An 11,325-nucleotide genomic window follows, 5' to 3' on the forward strand; every position below is an offset into this window, starting at 1 on the left:
TAGCTCCAGAGAATTCACTAAAAAAAGGGAAATTGACCCAAAACTTTGCAAAATTGGTCCCTTACAGCATAAACTCTCAAGCTGTCCAGCTACTGTTACATTTGAGTTCAGTTCACCTGCTCCTGCTGATTATTACAAGCAAAATTGATAGCCAGTTGTTACATTAGTCCTCCTTCAGCTCAAGCATTCAAAAGCTGCATAATGGCCACTCCATCTGCTCTGAACGTTACTCCCATCAACCCGCCAAGCAAAGAGCTTGAGTCCATGCCCTTGGCCGACACAGACTATCTTATTCAAGACTTCGTTGCCAAAAGAAATCATCTACACACCTACTGCCAGCTGAGAAATAGTTTCATAAACAAATCTGACATATATGGCATTTGGGAGTCCAATCTGCCCCATTTTTTCTTCCCTTTTGTGAATATTTTTCCTGAGGTTATTCACCTCTGTGCTGCAAATTATGAACCTAGTCAAAGGGTTGTTAACTCTTCATCTGGAAGCATACTTTTCTACACTATTCCTGACTCCATCAACCAGATGTTGAACTTCAAAGAGACTCGAACGCTATTGCCCTTCTCCATAAATAATTTGCTGGAAGAGGCCTCTTGGTTCCCTGGTACCAAGATTGAAATGATTGCTAAGACATTTATGAGGGAAAATTGCCAACCAAAGGAACCACCTCCATTTCCTTATGACCATTTCAATGAGGTGGGCAAACTACTGGTAGATATGATATCCTATGTGTTGGGCTTCACAACAACTGAACTCGTAGACGAGACAGTACTGGTTATATTGTCTTCTTTCAGCCAAGGACAGCCTCCTGCTATCAAGTATAATTATGCCAGGTTCATATCAAACAAAATCCACGACCAGCTCACTAGACTAGATAGGCAGGGAATCTTCAAATATTCCTCCTATATCTATCATTTGTTCATGTTTTATCAATCTGAAATTTTCCGATGCCCTATCAAGAAACTGGACTCAAAGGGAGAAAGGAGGTCTATTGTCTTTTGGTCATCTGTATTTCATCAAGTCCAGCACTCTCCTTATTCATACTGTGAATTCATTGACCAGTTTGTCTATCCAGTCTCCTGCCTCCTAATGAAGGTTCCTCCTCCCAGAATAACCTATGAAATGCAAAAGATCTTACAGCTGTCTAAGAATTACAAATTAGGTGATTGGTACCTATATCAAGACCATACTGTCATCAGAGTTTATGGCTGTGAGCTGTGTCCATACAGGCTCCCGAGATATGTGCCAATGAGACTGTTTGCATTAGAATACTACAGGCAGCTTATAAATTCAGATTTGACTCACTTTCACAGCACCAAAAAGAAGGCACAACTGAAATTCAAAGACCGCCTAGGCCCCTTCATCATGAATAAGAAGGATGGTTGGCAAGAGGCTGACATAATACTCAAGGATCAATTTAAATTGAAAAGGAGTTTCTGGTGGGTCCCTTATGACCCACTTGGCTTCATTAGTGCCAGAAGGGTCAAATATAGGTTAACACCATATGACCACTGCAAATACCCAAACATTGAAAAATATGCTAATCAAGATGCATGGGCGCAAGGAACTTTAGTGGAAGAATTAACTCAAGAGGAAATCTTGGAACAAACTGCTAGGGATCTTGAAAAAATTCTTGACTTAGATTCTAATGACCAGGTAAATTTCAAGCCGCCTTACCAAGTTGAAGAGGGCACTTCTATAGCTGCAGCTTCACAAGATGCCCAAGGAGCTTCTACATCAGCAACAGGTACAACCAAAGGGAAGGAGCTGATGGAGACAGAGAAAACGGTCATGGAACAGCTGGTCACCTCAATGGAGCAAATTCAAGGGCAAACCACTCCTCAACAAACAGAGGCACTACAAGTGCCACCTTTGCAAACTCCTGCCCACGAGGAAAGGGGTAGGAAGCAAGACCGACAAGATTCCACACCTGCTAGTGGGTCTGTGCAGCAGCCTGAATCAAAGAGACAAAGGGTTGATTCTCCGGTTGAGGAGGACGTCAGTGAAGAGATCGTGGAAAGCTCGAGAAGGGAAAAAAGCCTGCATACACCAACAAGCTCTTTTCAACGAGAGCAAGATAAACAACAAGGCATGGAGGTGTCTTCCTCCACTCAAAGAGGCAAGAAACCAGTGAGCACCAAGGCTAGCTTCAAAGAAATCAAGGCTCAAAATGAGCTACTAAGAGTGCAATTGTATAAGCAATTTTTAAAGGCAACACCTGCCAAACAAGAAAGACTGATGGCAGCATTTGATATAAAGCAAGAAAAGATGATTCTGAGCCACTTCAAGCCCAAGGTTCAGCAGCCACAATCAGCCGCCGACTTTGTTAAAATGAGGTTAGAGGTCCTGTCTAAGGACATCCACCCAATGGATCAAATAGAATTACACAGGCAGACAGCCGAAATTATTTATGCTACACTTGCTGAAAAGGCCACATTAGCCCATGAGTTAGAAGAATCATTGAAGAATACCAACACTCAGCTGGATTTTGAGAGATTGTCCTCCACAGCCAAGGATAATAGAATTACAACACTGGAGGAGATTATTGTGGACTTAGCTCATGATCCTAAGGATCCTAAGGGTGTCAGGACCCTTATGAAAAAGAAAGATGATGACATTGCTGCATTGAAGAAAAGATTGAGGTTGCTTCCTACTGAGCACCCTCAAACAGGAGAAATGCAGGAGGAAAAAGAAGCTGAGGATCAATTGGATTTGATGATGAAGTTGAACCAGAGAGTAATCGATTTGGAAGGGGAGTTGGATCAAGCACTGCAAGAAAAACAGGGAGAGTCGACCTCCCAGCATCTTCAAACAATCCCAACTGTTACTGATCCTCTATCACAAGCAGCAGTGACCCCTCCAATTATTCCAGCCACAACAATAGCTATTGAAGCTACAACATCAACAACAGCAGCACCTGAAGCAAGCATGAGCGTGGATGATTTGACAGAAGTTGTCAATAAACTTAAGCTGCAGGCGACAGAGATAAAGGAGGTCAAAGAAAAGCTGGCCAAATTGGAAGAAAAATATGATAAGTCCAAAATGACAGTGGCTGAACAGACAAGAGAAATCAAGGCCCTGAGGGACAGAATCAAAACCTTGGAGAAAGAATTATCTTTGGACAAGACCTTGGCTGAAATAAAGAAACTTCTATGGGCCAAAATAAATCAGTCAATCACTGGCCAATGGAGGTCAATTCAGGCAATATATGAATAGGTGGAACTGATTGGTCGTGCTAAGCTTGAAAACCAGAGAGCCAAGGCAGCATTAGGAAACATGCCTGAGCAGGCTAACAGAATGATCAACTTTCTGAATCATCAGACTAGGGAAGAGCTGGCAGCACTCCATATCATGAACAGAACAGATGCCATATTAACAGCAAAAAGTGTGCTCACATTGAGAAGTTTGGTGCAAACTCTGGAGGCAAGATGTCAGGATATACAGAGGGATGTAGACAATTTTGATGTAAAGCTTGCAGCACTACAGATTAGAGGATTGCCCAGCCTGCTGACCAGTGCTGGTAAGTTATTAACATGTGACCAATATGCTACCAGGCTAAGTAATTTTGTCACAAATCAGCTTACTGCTGCATCAAGTTCTACAGCAGAGGCAGGGCCGCCTACAGGACAAACGCTCTACGATAGGCTGGAAAGCTTATTTTACCTGGAGCATGAGGTCAATCATTTGTTTGAGATGCCACCCAGTTATTACAAGTACACAGAGGCTGATGAAACACTTTTCAAAATATAGAGGCATCAGTTGCCTTCTGAGAACTGGTGGCAGGCAATGCTGGCCGTATTGCCCAGGTGATTTCAGTTTTTGCCTCTTTTTGTTCATTTCAAAATCTATGTCAGATACAGGTCAGCAAGAAGCACAAGATAAGGCACAGAATACATAGGACAGAGTAATGAAGGAACGCGCAGGACAGGTGGGAGTAGGTATAAAGCAATAACACTGAGATGGCAAACTGAAGAGCACGGATTTCTAAGAACGCAGCCCCACCGACTCAAAAGTCAACATTTACTGCCATAAGAGAACGGCTGTTGCATTTGTATTTATTTTAGCATTTACTTTTCATCAATCACTCCTTAAGAGTTGGTATAGAAGTTATCAGCTCTTAACTTCTCGTCTAGATATTTTTTGTATCCAATTTTTGTATAAATACCACCCTCTGCATTGTTAAAAGGGTTGGTCGGCTTATGTATTCCATGAGAGACTCGCACTGCATACCTGTTATTTTCTATAATCAAAGACTACTGAAAAGCTTGGAGGAATGGTTGTCTGTGCTGTGTTTAATGGTTTAAAGCCGTGAATATGGAATTCTTGCACTGCTATATGAAACAATAAGTGTTCCTTATCTCTGTCATTTCCACTTCATATATGCACAAATCACAGAAAGAAAGATTGGTTTAGAATTTGCATATCTTCACTCTATGCTCAGTTTCTGTGGTTTCTTAATGTTTTCCTCTTGATTTAGGCATGAATATGAATTCCTTTATGGCTCATGTTTAACCTATTTCACATATGAATGACTGTTAACTAGGAATTCTTAATTGCTCCTAGGCAGAGCTCATTCATCTTCCCTCTGCTAAACCTGTTTGGGAGATTCTTTGTTGCCTCTCATTCCTTAGCTCTCTTTCCATCCTTTAGCTTGAAAAATTGTTTCGTATGCAGCTATCTTGCTCCATGTTAGTCTTGTGACCAAGAAAACGCACCAGCAGTCTTACTCTTTGACCCCATGCCCAATGGTTTGAAACTTACCAGAATATGCCTTGCCTCTCTGCCTGAAAGTATTCTCCTTCCCACCAAAATCAAAACAAAAAACCCCTGAACTCAATAGCTAGCCTAAGATCATTTTCAACAAAGCTAAATCCCAAAGAGAGAGCCCTCTCTGATTGCAGGTGGGCTAGAACCTACGATCCAAAGTTGGTTTGTGGTTACCTCGGTCGTATCCTTTTCCGGAGCTTAAGGACAACCTGAGTGATAACACTGCCAACCAAAACTTCACAAAGTCTACGAGCAAGCCTGGTGATGGGCTTCTCTACGCAATTTTCAAGGGGAAGGCAGCATGCATGTTTTGCACAATTTTGGAGAGAAGTTGGCTGCCAGGATACTCTAAGAAATTCTAGAGAGTAATATTGGTTTCCCTCCATTTTTGCGGAATTCTCCAAGTCAACACAAGAACCATTTGAAGACCAATTCATAGGAGGCCAGCTTGTGGGTGAGAAGCAAACAAGTTAGCGAACACAAGTTGATAATCCAAAGAATCTCAACTGAAAGCATAAGTACCTGGGAAGTGCAAGACATGTTTATAAGGATGGTTGGTAGGGAGGCTCCAAAACGAAGCTAAGGCAAAATTTTAGAGGATGTTGTAGCCGCTACAACACCAAGTTTCCCTCGTGAAGTCATCAATGAAGGTTACAAAATATTCATAATCCTTGAGAGATTTTGTAAATAATGGGCCACATATATTAGAATGTATCAACTCAAACACACCCTTGGCTCTACTATCATTACTTGGGGATGTTGTCTTCACAAATTTCCCAATTACGCACCCTCTACACACATCATCATCTTCCATGTTGATTTTTGGAGCTTCCGTTAAATAATTCTCCAATGTCTCAGCTACTATTGTCGCTAACCAGTGCCTTTGGAGAGTCTAATTGCAACTTGTCTAACTTGTTGCTTCTTACCCAATCTGTTTCACCATCTTCCAATTCTAGTGTTTAATGTACACCTTCTAGCCTCGAAACTAGACATCATATCTCTTGTCCTGAAGTGCAGAAACTGAAATCATGCACTTTCCTAAACCTGACATGTGTAGCACATCTGTAATAGTCATATTCTTTCTCGACTCCCCTTGAACGATGATACTCCCTCTCCCAACTGGAGTACACTTGGACTTGTCCCCATTCTGAATTAGGAAGTCCATCTCCTCTTCTTGATAACTAAGAAAGTATTCTCTAACTCTCGTCATGTCACATGACACTCCACTATCAATATACCAAACACCCGTAGCGGTAGAGCTAGAGAGGCACGCTATGAGAGCGAACTCATCCTCTAGGCTTGGAGATAAGTCCTTAACACCCACTGAAGTTGTTTTCTGCTACTTCCCCTTGTTTTTCTCTCCCTTCTTCTTGTTTGGACATTGGTTAACATAATGTATTCGCTGACCACAACCAAATCACTTGATTTTACTCAATTCCTTTTTCTTCCTCTCTCCCTTGGACCCTTTATTTGAGCCCTTATTGACCTTTCCCTTTCCTGCTAGGGACATGTTCTCGTCATCTTCATGCTTCTGAGTTTTACCACTATAACCGCCATTGACAAGGCTCTGTCTCAACTCCTCTTGAGTGAAATTATTTCACAGGAGGTCCCAACTCAGTAGTGTAACTTGTCCATTAATAACTTGAATGAACACACCCGATTTTTTTGAGAATCCATTCAATGTGATTCTCATGAGCTCATCATCATCTAGTTTATCGCCGACAACTACTAACTCGTCCTTCACTATTCTGACTCTATTTAGATAACTTGCAATGCTTTCCCCTTTGTTCATCTTTGTGTTTCTCAACTTTTCTTTGAGGATCAAGATCCTATTAATAATAGCATCCTAAAACAGTTTCATAATTTTGTCCCACATTTTCTTTATTGTATCAAGCTCAGCAGTATGTAGAATATATGGTCCTTGACTCCATCAAGGATAATCCTCTTAACTTTGGCATCTTCCATCTTGTATGTTGAGAGTTGTGTTGGATCCGTTGGTATGTCTATCGCACTGGTCGCATACTCTTTGAGACCGTTCTCTTCCAACAACAAGAAAATTTTGGCTTTCCAGACACTAAAATTTTAGGCTCCATCCAACCTATCCTAATCTCTCAAACCTATTGAGGCCATTTCTTGAGACTCTCAAAAACTAGACAAATACCAACTGAATCTGGAGAAGTTCGAACTAGGTTTTACAAATGAGTCTCTTTATGTTCTCTGCGCTGATCTACTTCGATAAATCCCCTGCACTTTAGATCTGCTCTGAAACCATGTGAAATTTATTTCATTGTGGTTACTAGAAATTATTCTTCTATCTAATGCAAATTGTTTGTCTTCATAAATTAATTACAGCAAATAACGAATAAAATCAACATTGCAATTTTCACTAATAATAACAGGAACTAAGACAATAACAGGCAGCGAATAGGAGAAGGGCGATGAAGACAAGCACTTAGGGTTAGGGTTGTGGCAAGGTTTGCCTCAGGCGGACCTGTGCCTGGACAAGGTGAAGGGATAACCTACAACCACCTGCACGAGATCAGGCCCAATGATAACTTCGAGCCGATTGGAGGAAGATAACCAGAAAACAGGCGGGGCTAACAAAGAAATGATAGAGCCGGGTGGGGGGGAGAGATCCCCTCCTATAAAAATGTAGCAGCAAGAGAGACAAGCAGGAATGGATCAAACAAAGGCACGAGGAAACGAATCAAGGATATGGTGGTCATGGGGGCTCAATGGCAAGCAAGGCTGGGAAACAGATGCTTGCCTAGAGCGACAAAAAAACCCAGGTTCATTATCCCAAATAACAAACTGGAAGAGAACAAAGGGTATATGAAAGATCGCACTCTGATCTGTAAGTTTTTGGGGACATGGTCATCTGAGAAAGAACTGGCCAAATGGATACAACAAAGATGGAAACCCAAGGGGAACATTGACCTAAAATTAGGGGCTAAAGGTTTCTTTACGGTTATTTTCGCTAACCTGGAAGATAAGGAGAGAATCTTCGAGGAGGGACCCTATTTCTTCAACAATGCAGGTCTCTTTATGAGACACTGGGAAGAATGCTACGACCCAGACAAGGAGAAAATGTTAGCGGCACCAATATGGGTTAGGTTGTTCGGGCTCCCAATCGAGTTTTGGGATCCAGAGATTCTAGAAGGTATCGGGAACTTAATTGGGACTTTTGTCAAGGTGGCAGAAACCACCAGAAGAGGCAGATATACGTCCTACGTCAGGATCTATGTGTTCATGAACATCACAGAACCACTTCTAGACTATATTGAAGTGGAATATCATGACGAGGTATGGCAACAACCAGTCGATTATTGGCATATTCCATTACGCTATAGAAGATGCCATGAATACTGTCATCTCTACAAATCATGCCCGATGAATGCCAATGGAGCAGCAACAGATCTTAGGAAAAAGGAGGACGCCAGGAAGGAAGAAGGGACGAGCGGGAAATATGATGAAAGGTTTATAGAAGTGCCCTGTCGGAGAAAACCCCAAAAATAACTGACTAAACAGAAACCACCCTCTACAAAATTAACTCAGAAAACTCAAAATAAGTTCGAGATACTACAAGAAGAGGAAATGGAAGCGGAAGGTGAAGACAGCGAAGAAGAAACAGCAGAGCCTATAAAGGAAGACAAAGGAAAAAATAAATTGCAAACAAGTATGGAAATAGAGAAGGAAGGGGAGAGAATAGAAATCCCTCAAGACCAGAACTAAATGGAGATTGACCCTCAAAAGGACAAAGGAAGCGAAGAGGAACAAGTCATGAAGAGACTTCTACATGAATGGAGGCATCTGGATGAAAGATTCATCCCAGAAGACCAAAAGCAATTATATAAAGACATGTTTCAAAGATACAAGGAGAAAAAAGGGGCGGTCATAATAAATCAGCCAGAACAGCTAGGATCACAAGGAGGACAGAGTGCAGAAGCAGGTACTGCAGGGAAGGGAGGAAGGAAAAGAGGAAGAAGACCTATGAGTGAGACCATCCAAATGGTTGGAGAAATGTTGGTAAACTTAGGACGAGTTGTACCCCTATCGGAGGTATTCCAACAACCCCTCAAACTGTTAAAATGATAATTGCAACCTGGAGTATTAGAGGGCCGAATGGTAGGGGGAAACAATGATATCTGAAAGAGAGACTCAAGAAAGATCAGCCAAATATAATGATAGTACAAGAAACAAAAATCAGCAAATAGAAATTAAAAGATATTATGAGCAATGTCAAGCCACACTATGAGATAATAGGTCAGGATGCTATAGGCAGTGCTGGGGCCCTGGCAATTCTCTAGAACCCAGAGGAGATTCAATTTGAAAATTGGGTCAGTATTCCTCAAATTCTTTCAGGAATATTGGATCTCAGGAATGGGTCCTTGTCTCAGGAGTATATGGTCCACATATACCGAGAGAATGCAGGATATTCCTTCAAAACTTGGCAACAATCTGATCCATCTTCCCAGAAATTCCATGCATTTTTGGAGTTGATTTTAACATGATCATGTCTTTAAAGGAGAAAAGGGGAGGTCTCAGAAGATCAGACTCAGATATGGAAGCTTTCGAAGAAATGATTGCAGAACAAAGATTGGTTTACATACCAACGATAAATGGGATTCACACTTGGAACAACAAAAGAGGAGGTATACACAAAATTGCCTCGAGATTGGATAGATTTCTAATATCAAAACAGATCATAAACCGGGATATCTTCATTGAATCAATGATTCTACCGGGATGGGTTCAGACCATTAGCCGATTAAACTGGAACTTGACATTAAAGCTAGCCCCAAGAAACAGCCTTTCAGGTTTGAGGCCTTCTGGCTCAAAGACTAGAGTTTCATGAAGAAAGTGGAGGAGTGGTGGAAACAAAGCCAACAAAGGGGAAGAAGAAAGATGCAGACCTTCCAATTAAAACTAAAGGAACTGAAATAAAAAAATAAAAAAATGGAACAAAGAGGAATTTGGAAACATCCTCAAAGACCAGCAACTTTTAGACCATAAGATGAAGGAACTTCAGCAAGAAATTATAACAGCAGGCAGAAGCAAGGAACTTGCTAGAGAGGAAGGGATTCTAATCGGCCAAATTGAAGAAAGAAGGAAACAGGAGGAGATTCTTTGGAGACAAAAATCAAGAGTGAACTGGTTACGAGAAGGGGAGAGGAACACAAAGTTCTTCCATCAGGCAATGATCCAGCAAAGACAGAGAAACAAAATCTTATCTATCAAGAATGAAGAAGGACTCCGCTTAACTCAACATGAGGAAATGGAACAGGCTCTGGTAAGTGATTTCAAAGACCTCCTCACAGAACCCCATGAAGACAGAAGAGAAGCTACGGGGAGAATCAGCAATGAGATACCAAGCATGATTACCAGAGATCAAAACTTAGCTCTTATGAGGGCAGCAACTCTAGAGGAGGTGGAAGAGATCGTGAAAGGGATGAAGAAGAATAAAGCTCCTGGACCAGATGGCTTTACAATGGAATTTTACCAGGCTAGATGGAAATTCTTGGGTCAAGACATTTTTGACGTGGTAGAAGAATCTCGAAGAAACCAGAAGGTATGTACAAGCTTAAACTCAACTCTCCTGTCTCTTATTCCCAAATCTTCTAAATCTAAATATCCCCAGGGTTTTAGACCCATTACCCTCTGCAATGTAATATATAAAATTATTGCTACTTTTATGGCCAAAAGACTTAAGCCAATCCTTTCTAGCATTATCTCCCTCGAACAAACAGGTTTCATGCAAGGGCATCAAATTCTGGATGGATTGGTAGCTTCACAAGAAGTCGTGCATTCTTTGAAAACTAAAAAAGAAGCTAGAATGATGGTCAAACTAGACCTCTCCAAGGCTTATGATCGCCTGAACTGGGAATACCTTGAATCAATATTAATAGCCTTCAGTTTTTGTAATAGATGGATTGAATGGGTCTCTGCCATGATCTCTACCCCAAATTTCTCCATTCTCCTGAATGGATCGCCTTCTAAAACATTCAAGGCCTCTAGAAGACTGTGACAGGGGGATCCTTTGTCCCCCTTCCTGTTCATTATTGCGGTGGAGGGTTTAGGAAGATATATCAAAAAAGAATTGCAGGAAAGGAAAATCAAAGGGCTTAAGATATGGAGGAATAACCTCCTGATCACACACCAACAATTTGTGGACGATATCATGATGTTTTGTGCAGTGTCTCCCAAAGAAGTAAAAAGAATAAAAGGGATCCTAGACCTATTCATGGAAGCATCTGGTACTCAAATTAATAAGGATAAATCTTGTATATATTTCTTCAACACCGCAGGAAATGTCAAAACATATTTAACAAGATTATTGGGCTTCCGCTCCGGAGAACTGCCCACAAAATATCTTGGCACCCCGCTAGCCCCGAATCCCCTGAGGATGGCGAATTAGCAACAAACCACTGAGAAAATTACCAACAAATTGGCCAATTGGTCCTTCATAACCCTAAATATAACAGGAAGAGTAGTATTGGTCAAAGTAGTCTTGCAATCAATTTTGATCTACCAACTCTCGGAAATGGC

At 41.3% G+C, this 11,325-nt stretch overlaps 1 protein-coding gene across 1 annotated transcript; it reads left to right on the plus strand.

Annotated features, from left to right (window-relative positions):
- The first annotated feature begins 7,503 nt into the window (after nucleotides 1–7,503).
- Nucleotides 7,504–8,295, plus strand: LOC149140407 (uncharacterized). Its single transcript, XM_089450976.1, has one exon. It carries the CDS (start codon nucleotides 7,504–7,506, stop codon nucleotides 8,293–8,295), a length of 792 nt encoding a protein of 263 aa, XP_089307102.1.
- The last annotated feature ends 3,030 nt before the right edge of the window (nucleotides 8,296–11,325 follow it).

This window comes from Pinus tabuliformis, chromosome X (genome assembly GCF_031772625.1).
Source record: "Pinus tabuliformis cultivar Carrire ecotype Pingquan chromosome X, CPIR1, whole genome shotgun sequence".
NCBI classification, from domain to species: domain Eukaryota; kingdom Viridiplantae; phylum Streptophyta; class Pinopsida; order Pinales; family Pinaceae; genus Pinus; species Pinus tabuliformis.